The sequence below is a fragment of the Vanellus vanellus genome, assembly GCF_965231255.1.
Source record: "Vanellus vanellus genome assembly, chromosome: 2".
NCBI classification, from domain to species: domain Eukaryota; kingdom Metazoa; phylum Chordata; class Aves; order Charadriiformes; family Charadriidae; genus Vanellus; species Vanellus vanellus.
The window spans coordinates 21,631,064-21,645,786 of record NC_138906.1 but is presented as its reverse complement, the minus strand read 5'-3'; the positions used below and the strand labels follow the sequence as shown (position 1 = coordinate 21,645,786).

At 39.1% G+C, this 14,723-nt stretch overlaps 2 protein-coding genes across 2 annotated transcripts in view; both read right to left on the bottom strand.

The window, feature by feature from the left end:
• Positions 1 to 14,723, bottom strand: part of LOC309669372 (LIM zinc-binding domain-containing Nebulette) — a 271,330-nt gene that overhangs the window by 49,848 nt on the left and 206,759 nt on the right. The gene's annotated exons all lie outside the window — the stretch shown is intronic.
• Positions 1 to 14,723, bottom strand: part of LOC309669124 (nebulette-like) — a gene marked incomplete at both ends in the record, with an annotated part of 48,122 nt that overhangs the window by 6,894 nt on the left and 26,505 nt on the right. The window contains 5 exons of the mRNA XM_082479727.1: positions 1,812 to 1,922; positions 2,883 to 2,990; positions 4,034 to 4,138; positions 7,564 to 7,668; positions 9,221 to 9,328. Of these exons, the coding sequence (XP_082335853.1) occupies positions 1,812 to 1,922; positions 2,883 to 2,990; positions 4,034 to 4,138; positions 7,564 to 7,668; positions 9,221 to 9,328 (537 nt within the window). The remainder of the gene's footprint in view (positions 1 to 1,811; positions 1,923 to 2,882; positions 2,991 to 4,033; positions 4,139 to 7,563; positions 7,669 to 9,220; positions 9,329 to 14,723) is intronic.

Genomic DNA, 14,723 nt, shown 5'->3' with positions numbered 1-14,723 from the left:
ACACTAAAAAAAAAAAAGCGATTGAACAAATAATTCATTTTTTAATAACTCCAGGTTCTCCTTCTTGTTTCATGCATCTAATTAAAGTTTATTTTGAACCTTTATGCAAAAATACTGAGCTACACCCTTGACTATGAAGAAATACATCATTTTGCAGAATCTTGAAAGATAATAAATAGACCTAAGTAATCTTTGGGTTTGGAATCTGTTCCTTGAACGTGGATATAAAACAACCTGAAATTCATGCAGTTACATATTAAAAAAAAAAAATTCCATTTTCTCATATTCTTCCCCTCTGGCTTACAAGCATGGCTTACCCTCTAAGTAATGAGTCATAAAATTTGAGAAGGTAAGAATTAGGGAACATTTTAATGCCTGTAGGACTATGGAAGGAAGTTACATCAGAATTTTCAAAGATGAACACTTACAGCACGTCTGCAACTATGCATGCACTAACCAATTCTGTGGACATTCAGCATGCAGCAAAATTAACTCAGTAAAATGCAAGCATTTGCATTTTTCCCTAGTCAGTAGGCATACATGAGACGTACACACAGAATGGTACTGCGCAAACCAGACCTAGCTTGAGACTTGTCTACCTGACAGCCAAGTTTGTCAGAATAAATTATTTGTTAGAAGATGAATAATAAAGAAATATCTGAAAAGAAAATCTTTTCTTTACCCATATGAAATCTAGCATAGACTGGGATAAGTTGTTTTAAGAACAAGGAAAGGAACAAGGATCAAGGGCTTTTAATTCTAGCATCTTCAATTTGTTCATCGGGGCCACAGCGAAAACATCAATTCTTAATACAATAAGTATGAGCAACGTACTGTTGGTTCCCAAATTCAAATGGAGGATATCTAGCAGCTCTAACTATGAATTTTGTTGATGCATTTACTTCTATATTTGATCAAATAGTAAGCCTAATCAATAGAACCAACCAATACTCAAAACCTAACATTGAACTAATTTTGAATAGAAATATAAAAATACAAAAGATAGAAGGATTCTCCGTTATGGAAAAAAAGTGATTGAATTTACAATGCCACATACAACCAAAGAACATGGGACAACGCTTAAAGAAACAGTGAGCACACAAAAATTGGTACCTTCTAACAAAATTTGCTTAAAGCAGATTATGTAATATCGCAGCTATATTACAGAAATTTGCTCTTCCTTATTTTCATCCGTAACATGTATGATAGATAATTATTTCAATTAAATTAATTTAAAGTAACTACACACAGTTTGAGGCATCCATACAACCACAACAGGCTATCATGAACATGAAATAATTACTCAAAAGAAAAAACTGCCACCTGGACACCAACAGAAATCCTCTTTTCCACCCCTTCATCTATTGGGAAAGAAAACACCAGGCCCTCGCCTAAACCCTATCAAACAGATGTCTTTTGCAGCACGCCTGGAAAGTCACCAAATTTGGTCTATTTGAGCCCACGGGATGAACAAATTCCAAAACTGAGGCCCGCAGAGGGAATGTCCTGCCAATGATCCACTTTCTGTGGAGTCATCTGATCTGTTCACTTAACTTTGTTTTTCTGGTTCAGGTGTGCTGAGCTTTATCATTTCCTTATGTTCATAAGGAAACTTCAAAAAGTATCCATTCTTACTACAGGACTATTCATAACATAAAATGACACGCCACAATTTTTACTCATGAAGTCACTTTTGTATTTAGCTACCAAGTTAACTCTAAGTTGTTCAGCACTCAGGACCTTGTAGTGATGCTGCTTATTGCTCATCCACAACTTAACGACAAAAAAAAACAAAAAAAAAAATCCTCTACCTCTTTCAGAAGGTTAGTGACTTCTTTTATATGCAAGAACTCTGGGGTCTTGTCTAAATCCATTGAGGGTCTTCCCTTGATCTCTTCTTCAAAATCTTTGCGATACATTTTCTATTGAAGCAAAACCAACAATTAGTGGTACATGCATGCACGCTTCCAAGCATATTTCAGAAAGAACACTGTAAACAGACCCAGAAATGAGCAATGCTATAAATTAGTTATCACATTAATAAGCAACTTCATTACTCATTTCATTACCTAGGTTATTTACACAAGACACACACAATTTAGACAAAAATACATATGTATGATTTTTCCAAATAGATTGTTTAACCTGATCTCTGAAAGAAACAATTTGCTTGGTAGAGAAAAGCAAGGACAAATGGCACACAAGGTAATGGTTCTACCAAGAGATGAAATCATCTGTTTTCCACGACACACAACAAAAATAATGGGATCCAACTGCAGCAAGGGAGACACAGGGAAATATTCTCTCTCAGGATGGATGGTGAAGCACTGGACTAGGTTCTCTGGGAAGTCACGAAACTTTCACCATTGCAAGTTTTTAATAAAAAGTTAGAAAAATATGGCCTGACTTAGGACCGCCAGTGCTGTTCTGGAGCCCAGGAACAGTCCTTCCCCCTTGCTGAGCTCCCCAGGCTGAACAGGCAGCAGCACATTTCAGTTAAGGCATGGGGTCAGGCTGGGCTTTGCAGCTTCACTCGCTCCCACCTGAGAACTCTCCCTCATTAAAGATGGAATTAAAGGCAAAAAGTAAGAAAGTTATTAATCTCTGATCTAGATGACCTCTTGAGCTTCTTCTCAATTGAATGATGCTACGTACAATCTCTGTCTAGTGTTAGCACCAATGGCCTTTCGAGAAAAAACAAATTTTAAGGAAGAACTGAACTACAGAATAGTAAAGGGAACTACTCGGTACTAATTCTACCATATCCTCAATTTATAAAATCTTTAGAATCTGCTTCATCCCTTTTCTTAACCTGAGTACAAGATGTCTGTTAGCTTCTCTCCTGATTTAAATTTTGCTAGTTCAAGCACAGTTTTACTAACCTCACTTTGCATCTTTTGAGCCTCCTTTGAAACTTGATACATTGGCGTATCCACAAACTCCAGCATTGATTTGCCTTTAGATTTTTCATAATTCTCTTTGTACTTGACCTAGGAAAATGAAAATAAATGCTGTTAACAGCTGAGAGGATGTGAGATCTGATTGCTTGCTATGGCGACAGACAAATCCTGTCTTAGCCATATTCCTTAGAGGTTTTGACTTGGAAGACTCCTCCCAAATTTAACCTGTTGGAGAAATAGGGCTGCTAGACAAGGAAATTTTTTCTGCAGTCATTTAGTTCTTTGCTTCCAAATGTCAGACTTTAAAATGGTGAACTTTGAAGACAGCAGGAGTGAAAAGCATCAGTCACAATCCTCAAACTAATTGCACGATTTTGGCTGAACGACCTATGTCCGAACAGCTGGCAGCTTTTCAATAGGATCCCCTGTCATGTTTCCATTAAACAACACATTTACTGAAACAACAACAACAAAATCTGTTTTGCATCCAGGCCCCACAGGTCTCTCTTCGAGGCTCCTTTCTGAAACGCGTTTTCGTACCTGTGGGAAGGAAAACTACTGCCTCAGTAGAGTCTGGTCTTGCAACAATGTTCCCCTCACAGCTACCAATGACCATAACCTTAAAGTTAGCTGCAAAATGGCATTGAAGGACACAGGGTTAAGACACCAACATACAATTTTTTGCTAACTCCCAAAGCAAATACACTTTGTTTGGAAACCTGGAGAAGCCTTCTGAACTCGTTCATTCCCATTCTTTTGATTAAGATGGGCAAACTCATTATTTAGGTCAATCAACCACGCTGGGATACGGGGGAATATTCTACCAAGCCATAAAGGAAAGCAAATAGCCACAAATCAAGGTATGATGTTCAGAATGAGTAATATTTTAATTTATTTGTCTCTTCAAAACAAGTAATGTCTGAATTTGAGAAAAGTGTTAATCTCTTTCCCTGCCAGGCCTCTGCACTAGGTTGACGTCTTGCAAAAACACCCTCCTCTCTCCTCATGGGGTGTTTCTGAGTGAAGATACACTCTACATCACTGTAATTTGTCATGTGGTTTTGTGCCTGATTTAATCACTGTTAGAATGCTGCATTTTTCTCTTTGCAAGATGTATTTATGATTGCGTATACCTGACTTTGAAGCACTGCATTTTCTTTGTGATGGATTTGTTCAGCTGTATCTGGGGTGAAATGATAGAAACCCTTGCTTTGCTTAAATGATTTCTTATATTCATACTGAAACAAAAAATATCCAAGAATGTTTTCACAAACAAAATCCAGAACGTTTTGGCATTTAAATAACATTTGGAGTAACTATGGGAGAAACAGCATAAAAGAAACTATGTTTTAGGCCTCCCAACTCAGGAGTTCTACTGCTAAATTTGAATTTTAAAATTGTGATGAAATGATAAAAGGATATGGTAAAAAATAACTTTTGTAAACTCCTAGAAAAAATGCTTGTCCTGCTCATCCAAATGTCAAATGTTTATGTTCGCTATAGCCATTATTGTTTGCATTTGAAGTGCAAAGGAACACATATGATGGTCTGGGTTTGCCTCCTAGTGGAAATAATTATATATGTCACACAAAAAAATCACTTCTGTAGTTGAAACAAAAATTATCTCCATCTACAGATATGGACTTCATACTTTTACTCCATTCCTCAACTAATGGAACAAAATTTAAAAAAAAAGAAAATCTATAAAATTAAATGAGGTAAATCACACAACCTTTTGCTACACTAAACTAGAGGCACCAGACTGAGTCTCTTAAGTCGTATTTATTCACCCTGTTCCATAAAATGAAACACATCTAAGTTCCTTTGTCTTTTTAGCCTGTAGTTCATTAGTATCTCAAAGTCTCTACATTAGAAACAGATTTAAAGTGTGCAAATCAATAAACTAGCTGTTGTACATATATCAAATTTTTAAATTTTATGTCTCCGTAGTTCATGCCAAAGATAATTACATGTATACCATGTGAGGGGAAAGTTCCACCTTGTGACTCTCTTCCTCATCAAAATAAAGAAAAGAGTTCAACCTGTCAGAATCAGTCTATTTGTGTCCAAACATGCCCATCAATATTTCCTCTTAACTGCTGGAATTTATTCCCATGGAAGCTGATTTGTACAACAGCTTTACATTGGTATAATAGTACATGCTTTTCATGAAGTTGCACACACTTCTACACCCTAGGTCAATCAGCAAACCAGTTCAATCAACCATATTAGTTTATGAGTTTAATTAACCATACAGGTTACAATGTATCACGCCGGGGCAGGTGTAGTTATGTTATGCAAAAGATGAAGAGAAGCATAAAGTTCAAGGGAGAAAAGTATACTACAGGGAAACAGCAAAACTGGGCAATTATTAAGAAGCTCTGTGTTTCAGAGGGGAAAAAAAAAAAAAAAACAAAACAAAACAAAAACAACAGACCACACAATTGGTCTTTGGTAACCAGCTAACAGCACAGTCAGGAAAACTGTTTCATACAGCGGAAGCAGACTTCAAGAAAGATTTGGTACAAGATGTGGAGACACATGGAGGACAACACAAAGGAGGTATTGGAAAAGCATGGAGAAAGGCAGGAGAGGAAGCTATGTTAAAATCAAAGAGATAACATGGGGAGGTCAAATCTGAGAAGGATTTTGAAAATGGGATTTCTGAAGAAGACAAATGGCTAGTGGAGACCTTAGGGATTGACAAAGCATTCTTCTTCCTGTTCGCAACAAGAAAAAATAACCACCAGCATCTGGACAACGCAAAAATCAGAGACTTAGTATTTATGGAGTCCTCAGAAGAGGGCATAGACAAAATGAATCAACCCTTCCTGGGCAATAGAAAGAAATAAATTTTGCAAGAAGTGAGCTGTCTTAAGGAAAAGTCCAGGTTTCTATCTCATTAAAGATAAGATGACAAATTCATAAAGTTCATTCTGAGGGTGTTCATTTAATCAGAAAAAAAAAAAAATACCAATCTTACCTTACTCTTGAAGGAAACTAGAATTAGGTAGGCCAAAATGCACATGAAGAATGCAGGAAGTGAAACCTATCAACTCATTTATTATCCATACAGAAAGGGACAGTCAGTGTTAACTTCACATGTCAGAGTGAGACAGATAAAAAGCAAGCTTCAGTTCATCAAAGAATTCACGCCCTCTACTCTGCTCTCATGAGGCCCCACCTGGAGCACTGCATCCAGCTCTGGGGCCCCCAACATAAGAAGGACATGGACCTGTTGGAGTGAGTCCAGAGGAGGGCCAAAAAGATGATCAGAGGGTTGGAGCACTTATCCTATGAGGACAGGCTGAGAGAGTTGGGATTGTTCAGTCTGGGGAAGAGAAGGCTCTGGTGAGACCTTATAGTGGCCTTCCAGTACCTAAAGGGCGCCCACAGGAAAGATGAGGAGGGACTCTTTATCAGGGAGTGTAGCAGTAGGACGAGGGGTAATGGCTTTGAACTGAAAGAAGGTAGATTTAGATTTGATATTAGGAAGAAAATCTTTACTCTGAGGGCAGTGAGACACTGGAACAGGATGCCCAGAGAAGTTGGGGATACCCCATCCCTTGAAGTCTTCAAGCCCAGGTTGGATGGGGTTTTGAGTAACCTGGTCTAGTGGAAGGTGTCCCTGCCCGTGGCATGGGGGATGGAACTAGACGACCTTTAAAGTCCCTTCCAACCCAAACCATTCTATGATTCTATGAAAGAGCAACACAAAAATCAAGTACAGACAGGAAGGCTGGATTATTTTGATTATTTTAGACACAAGCTTCCATAAGCAGGCACTGACTCGGAAGATGAACCAGGATGCTTCTAGCCATTAGGCCTAACCCTTTGTGTGTGAAGCGCTTGCCTCCTGTCCTGCGTGAGCAATCTTCCTTCCCAAAACCACCCACGCACGCCTTTCCACAGCAATTCTGCGGCCCTTCTGTGGCTTCTGGAGTAAAGACGACAAATGCAGCTAATCGCCCTACAAGCAGTGTGCATGTAGCATAGGTGCTCTTGGACTGGGAGAGAAGCTTCAGCACTGCACAGAAGCCAGGTGTTTCCTACCTCTTCTTCCCCATTTCAACCTCCATCACTATCCTATGTCAGACCACCTCCCCATCAAGGGGCATGTTTTGTACACGTGGCAGAATGGAATACTTTGGACCAGATCCAGCGTCAGAAGCCTCAGACATTGATGAGTGAAAAAGGCTTAAACAGAGAAGCTGTAAGGGAAGCTAGCACTCGAATGGCTGTTGATGGCAGAAGTCCAAATATTAAGCTAGCATAATGGTCACTTCTGTACAAAGACTTGCAGATGAAAGGAGTAAGTAAGATCTTAGGCAAAACGAGATTTGCAAGGAAAGAAGTATCTTAGATCAGCAAAGGAAAAAACAGACAAGGTTTCAAGGTTTCAGACATTTAAGAAGAAATGCTCGAGTACCACAAGTCTGTGTGATTCTTAGCCAGTATATTAGTTGTTCTAATACCTGAAATATCTCTCCCTAAACACCCTTTTTTCTTCACTACATCCCCCAACTACTATGGTTACAACACTACAGTCTACTGTATGAGACAATGAAGCAAGTACCAAAAATTTATGTATTCCACAGTGACTATACATACTACATTCCTTACTACATATATTTTTCAGATCATTCTTATAAAGGCAACTTACATCGCTATGCATTTTGCTGATATTTAAAGCATGGTTTAAATACAGCAGGTTTGGTAGATCAGAGGCTGGATCATGTAGGCTTTCCAAATCTTTCTTGTAATTCACCTGGAAAGAGAAGTCAGGTTAGGAAAATATAGATTAACAAAAATTAACAGCTTCGTATTACAGTGTGGCGATCCAGAAACAGAAAGCAGTAAGTGTTTGCCTGAACAATCTCTACCAGCCACTAGATGGTGGTCATTTACTATTATTTGGAGGAAAAGGAAAAATCAATAAAGGATTCATTCTACTGAGCAAATATTTGGGGACTACGCAAACTTTTCCTCAAAAAGGACACTTACAAAAAAAATCACACTTTGTATGACTTTTCAGACTAGAAAGGAATTATCATTGTTTGGTTTTTTCTTTTTCTTTTTCCCCCCAGAAAACATAAATCAAGAGTATTTTCTTCAATACTTTGAGCTTACTCATTTTAAACACTGTTGATTCTTATTCTTTTTCTTGTGATTCAGGAATTACACTAACTGTCAAAATTTAAAAGTTGTACATAAAACAGTTAAAGGGAACTCCTGGACATTTTCTCTAATGTAGATTGCTTTCAGCAAAGATAAGCAATATAATCACCTAAGGCAAAAGATAATCCCTTCATGAAGTGGCAGAAGATAACTTCCTATCAGCTTATAGTAGGATTTTCCACACTTCTAATAGGTGGATGCCCATCTTTACAGGAAGAAGACTAACCATCTTACCTATGTTGGATGACAAATTTTTAAACCAACACCTTTAGTCACCTCCACATATGTATCATGTTCTTCACTTCAAATCAACAATACTCAATTTGCATATCTCTTATAATAATTATTATTTCAAGGAAACATGTATGAAACACTTAGATTTTGGAAACAGTTACATAATCTGTTGGACCCTTCCCAGAGCTGGCCTCTCTTGTTCCCATTGGGTGGTGCTCCACTCTTTGGAAACGCCAGACTACAGAAGGAAGGCTTGTCTCTTGGCTATCTGGCATCACGGCCTCAAAGAAGAGCTCACATTTTTAGCATTAGACACACTGTTAAATATATCATCCCAAGAGCATTATCACTTGATATAGATGTTTTCTCCAATCTGGCTCCAGCAGCAGGTACCCATTGCTGAATCTGGTAACTGCTGTACTTTGGAATACCATTCAGAAGATCAACCAGCAGAATGAAGTCTAAGACAGACATCCAAATCTCAGCTGCTCATGCAGCTTCCTTCTACATCCACTGGAACGATGCCTGCACTTCGCTCCTCTAAAGACAGGCATCTACAACAGGTCAGGAGAATTGCTCTCTATACCTGTTTATTTCTTTCCTAAATACAAAGGGACCAAGTACAAGGCTACCAGCTCAGAGTAAGCAGCCGTGCCTTTTGACACACAAAGTGAGACAAATCTTATCAAAAAATGGTTATGAAAAACTCTGCAGGCCCTTGGAGAAGGGCTTTGTTAGAAGCAGAGGAAGAAATTGATAACATGCTGTACCTGCTATGCAGACATACCGTGTAGCAGAGACCGCTGCTCAGAGTAATTCATAAGATGGAAAAAGAAATTCTGCTTGAGAACAAATGTGAGGTTTTTCAGGATGTAAATCCATGTAAAATACAAAGCAAATTCACTTACATCACTTGCCAAGGTGGATGCAATCTGTGCTTGCTTGAAGGAAGCACTGTCAAGAGGATTGTATTGGTGGCTCTTCATTTCCTTATTGAACTGCTCTTTGTATTTCACCTTCCACCAGAACAAACATATCTAATATTAACATGTAGCACTTTAAAGAAGGCATAGAGAATTCAGACTACAAAGGAGTTATTAAAGGCAATTGCCTTCTCCATAAATCTTTAAACAATGAAGATGCTTAAAGAAGCTCTGTTTAGCCACACCTGTGACTGTCTTGTACTGTTTTCAAAGTAATTTTTATGTATGTGAATTTTACTAAAATAAAAAATTAATGTTAACATTGTCATATGCGATTACTGGTGCTGAAGGATTTATAAAAAGCAAACAGAAACAAAACCATACGACTCACCTGAGTAATCAAATAAACCAGAACTGTTTGACTAGCAATAATAATCTACTCGCTGAGAATCATTCAATTCATAGTTAACATCAAAAATGTGGTTTTAACAAAAAAAAAAATTATAAGATTAAGAAACTGTAAAACTTGTAAAATAAATCACTTGTAAATTTTTCAGCAACTTGAAAGTGGGAAATCAGAATCAAACTTCCTACTCGGCCGTCTTCCCACCTCCAGGTCCATTTATCACTCGCGCTGTGCTAGGCTGTCACCAGAGCCCCCAGATCTATTTTTAATTCTGCCAGAAATTTCGCAAGAGACCCCCAGGAATCACCCTGTAGTACAGTCCCTTCTTGGGGACAATGCCCACCTCATTACAGTGTTAGAAAGCATAATTAAATGACTATCTGCCACCACTTTCACTCTCTGTTCTTCTTGTTCAAAAGAGGAAATGAGCAACACATAAACACATTAAAGGTAAATAAGTCGCAAAAATGCCATAAAACATGCTGAAGAACTGAATTCAGAATCTGAAAAAATGAAATCGAACAAATAGTAAATCTCCCTCCTTTGCTCCCCTTGTTGTGCATGATCATCGAACATCTGGAGACTTTGCACACATGCCTTGCTTCTTTCCAACAGCTGGGCATAACGGAGGAGAATAAAGTTCAGTCCGGATTATGCTGCTTTCATGAATGCTAGTCAGACACCTGATATCTGAGCCTATGCAGCATCCATTATAATTTACCACGCTCTGCATTAAATAAATACACAGCTTTTTCCTTACTCCTTTTTTCTCTGTTCCCACATGAATATCTGATAAAGTGGTTAAACCACCTCAAACAATCTCCTTCAAAAATGATTTTTTTCTCAGCTTTAGTTGTGGGAAGAATTCTCTTTTTCCTTTTTAGTTTTTCCTTGCCTCAAAAGGCACTCAACATGATTTAGCTTACACAGCCTCATTATGTTTAGCCATGATGCCCAATATTTCACTAATCAGGATAACAAGAAACCAAAACTAAGCCACCCAAACAGAAACTAACCTTACATGTTCAAGAACTACATTATGATTTGAGCACTTACATTAATTTTTCAAAAGAAGGAAATTCTAAAACATTGCCACTTTGAAAGAGAAACTTTGTCTGAACACATGATGAACTTCATCTTTCATACTAACTCTAGAAAAGAATATCTATTGTCTTCTGGTAGATTCATCTGGTTCATATTGTTTGATATTTGCCTTGGCTTTGGATCAAGTGCAAAAGCATATATCTGAATACAAAGACACTGCCTTTGTCAAAGGCAAATACATATTCTGTACGAGCAGTGAAGGAATAAATCAGAGGGCTTTTCTCTTCTAAAGGGTGTATCCAAAATTTGCCTTCTAATAAAAATCAGGCAGTGCTGGAATATGTGATTTAAAAAGCCTCCGAAACCAGTGTACAAGTCATCATGGTGAGCAAAATTGTCTTTTACTCCTCGGGCATCAGCTCACATCATAACGACATCATGCACAAGAGTTCAAATATCCGGCTACTGCAGGCTGTCTTCTGCCCAGCCAACGAATGGCCTCAAACTGTGCATGTGGACCAAATGCACAACATGGTCCTTGATTTTCTTGTTAAGTGTGAAAACATCAGTGCCAAAGGGACCTTTCCTCACAACTGCCTTGCCACCTTCCAGCTGCAGCCGTTTCATGCCATTCTTTAAAAGATTTTTTTTTATCAAAACGTTTCAATCCTAGAGATTCCAGTAATAAATCCTCATTAGTGTCACTTCAGATCACATCACTGCTGCTGAAGGAAAAAGGGGGAGACAGTGAACCCAGTCTTCACAGGGCTGTGTGTCCTGATGCTGATGTGCAGGGAGGGTCCCAAATTTCAGTAGACTGCCCACCAATCCAGCTGTAAACGTTCCTGTCGCAGCGAGGGATGTCTCGGTACCACCTTCTCTGGCTGCTCTGCTTATTGCCTTCGCTCTCCCCCTCAGCCCCACCGCACATGTCGTTCTGGGGCAAGATGGAGGCGGCACAATAATATCAGATGACCCAGGTGGTATCTCAAGAGCACTTCCAGCAGTAATTTAACTCTGACTTGTCATAAGGGATTCGTCTCATTGAAAGCTACACGCACGTTCACTTTCTCTTTTATCGGTATTTTCCTGTTTCCTTCTCCCTTTTGAAAGAAAGCGTGGGGTGGGAGAGGGAGAAGAGAGAAGAGCAAGCCCAGGGATGAGTCACTGTGAAGTAATGCACACGGTATTTATCCTTCTTTTCAAAAGGGGAAAGTTATAGATGCAGTTTAAAGCGGGAAAATACGCCTGAGAGAAAGGGTTCTGATTAAAAACAAGGAAGAATAATAGTTCATCAGTGTTTTCTAAACCATCTGAAGGGGGGAGTTCTTAGCAATGCTATAACATGGTGGAGGAGCACGCAAAAAGCGGGAGTAGAAATGACAGTTGTTAGGGGAAGCTTATCTACAAATTTCGTTAACCAAAAGCTTTACTGTAATGAGGGTTTAAAATGATGGCTACTTATTTACCATCTTAATTAAAGTCTTAAGTTTGTTTATTTTTTTAGAGAGTACGTAGTGGGGGTTAATTTAAAAGAAATGCATGTAGACTGCTCTCTAATTGTTGCCGAAGAAAGAGCAGACTTCGCAGGCTTTTAACACAGCAACATCCCTGAAAAACCAACCTGGGATTAAATAAGGCCTGGATAAACAAACTTCTCATCGGCCTTGCACAAAACCTATAAAAGTCAGAACTGCAGCTGGACAGAGCAGTGTCTTTTGAAGCTTTGCAGTAACATTCCTAAATCAAATCTGTAGTTCAAAGCTGTTCACACAGGGAGTGTTCAGTTTCAGAAGTGGATGACATCACCCACTGTTCAGATTTACAAAGAAACTACAAAAATTGAATCATTCAATCACTGGGATCCCAGGATGAAGCAGACACTTGCAGCTAAAGCATTTCCTCATGACCACATGAAAACATATTTAAAAAAATGAAAAACCTGTCAGAGCATATAGATATTGAAGGAAATGTAACATAAACAAAGAGCTAAATTAAAATATTGGTTGCTAAAAGCACTAGCAGAGTTTAAAGAGCAAAGAAAGACTGAGAAAATCCTAGGCTCTTTGTGTTGTTACTGATAATCTCAGAGAAGGTACATTTTGAAAAACATTCTGCCTCTAAAAATTTTATCCCTGAAACAATAAGCACCAGATCCAGCGTAAAACACAAATATCCAAAATTATTCATCATAAAACCACTTATTGAACACCATAAGGGGAATACTTAGCAGCAGCTCTTTGAAAAAGCTAATAAAATGCATTAGAAGACATAAAGAAGACCTAAACGAGAGCTTGTTTTTATAAAAAATACAAAAAATAACCCAAATTATACAATGTACATTCAGCAAATTGACAAGCTTCATGTTTTCACAAGGGCTAACACAGTTTCTGTTTTAAATGTGGTTTAAAATCAACAGAAAGGGGTTGCTGCATGCTGTGGGTAAATATACTAGTCCTGGGAGCTATTATTTTTTCTGCTGCTGTTGTCAAAAGCTTTGTTAAATAAAAAAAAAAAGAAAAAAAAAGAGAAAAAGAGAGAGAGAGAGTACACCGATTTTGTAGAGCCTTGAGTGCCAGTCAAACATTAACACTGTTTTCTTCACTTTGTTTGCCTTCCTGCTCGCCCTGATTGCTTTCTCCCTTCGTTACACCCACACTGCCTGACCTCTTCTTGCTCCTGCTCTCTATACTCCCTAAATTACCTACCCATATGCACCACATTAAAACATGTTATCATCTTCTCTTCCCATTACATCCATCAGAATTGTCAACTTTGCAAATTTACTGTGAGGGTCAAATAACTAATATTTTGTCTGCGTGTGGCAGCTTATAGATTCATGCTATTAAGGGAGATTATCAACTTTCAGCACAAAAAGTTTATAACGCTCCCATTTGCTGAGAAACAAATGGAAACCCCAAAAGCCAAAAAGTCTGGAGACAATAAAGAGATCATTAACTTTAACATTTTTTTAAATCTTGTAATTGTTACAAGCCCGCTTCGCGATCCTTGCATGAAGAGGACTGACATGACTGACCCGCATTTAGGGCTCTTCCTCTCCTACCGCACAGGTGCATCCCTCATCCTGCCCCACCGCCCCGCTCTTTGGACACAGGGGTCACCTTCATTTTTCCGTGCTCTTGATTTATGATCAGTGTGTCTAAGTGTTATGATGATTCAAATAATATATAAAAACATTAGACAACTCATGGCCACCGCCTTTCCTCCACAGGAGGTGGGGAATTGCCGAGTGCACCTCCCCAGTGCCGAAAGCAGCCCGGTACTTGCAGCCTCCGGTGCTGCTGTATGCAGACGGCTGGCAGCGGGGTGTCCGGCAGAAGCACTGCCTCCCTTTCCAAAAGTATGTGGCCCGTCACACACACCGCAAACAGCCACAACAGCGTAGACTGAGGAGAGGACAGGAGAAGGAAGGCTCCCACAACCTGGATCCAGGCCCAGTGGCTGCAGAGTTTGGACCATCAAAGTTTAGTAAGAATCTTCTTTACAAATAAACTGTAAGTAAGCTACGTTTTGTCAACCGCTCCTCTCTTCCTGCCGCACCTCCTGCACTATTTGGGCTCTCTAAAGAAGTTAAAATTTCACACCAAATGCTCTCTCTCTTCTGCAGAAGGATCTCAACTAGAACTGCTGCCGTCCCAGTCCCTGGCATTGAAGAGACTCTATTATAAAGCCTTTGCAGATGCAGCATGCATTGTCCAAGAGGAAAAGCACATCTAATAAAAATGAGATAAAAAGTGCATTGATGAAGCCTATGATGCAGCTGGCTCAGCACCAGCCTGCAAGACCCCATGATCCAGCTGGTGTTTTTTGATTGTTGTAATTGTTGGCCACAACCTCAGGGGTACCAGCCTGAGTGAGATGGAGAGGGCTATTGGAAAGGGATCCGCTGCGGTCCCATTTGCGACGACAGGCAGCTGCAAGCCCACTAGATTCTGAAACAGGCTGCAAGGAAAGGAGTGTGTAGACAGCCACTGAATAGAAATAAAGGGTACCACATGCTAAATTTAGACATGAACC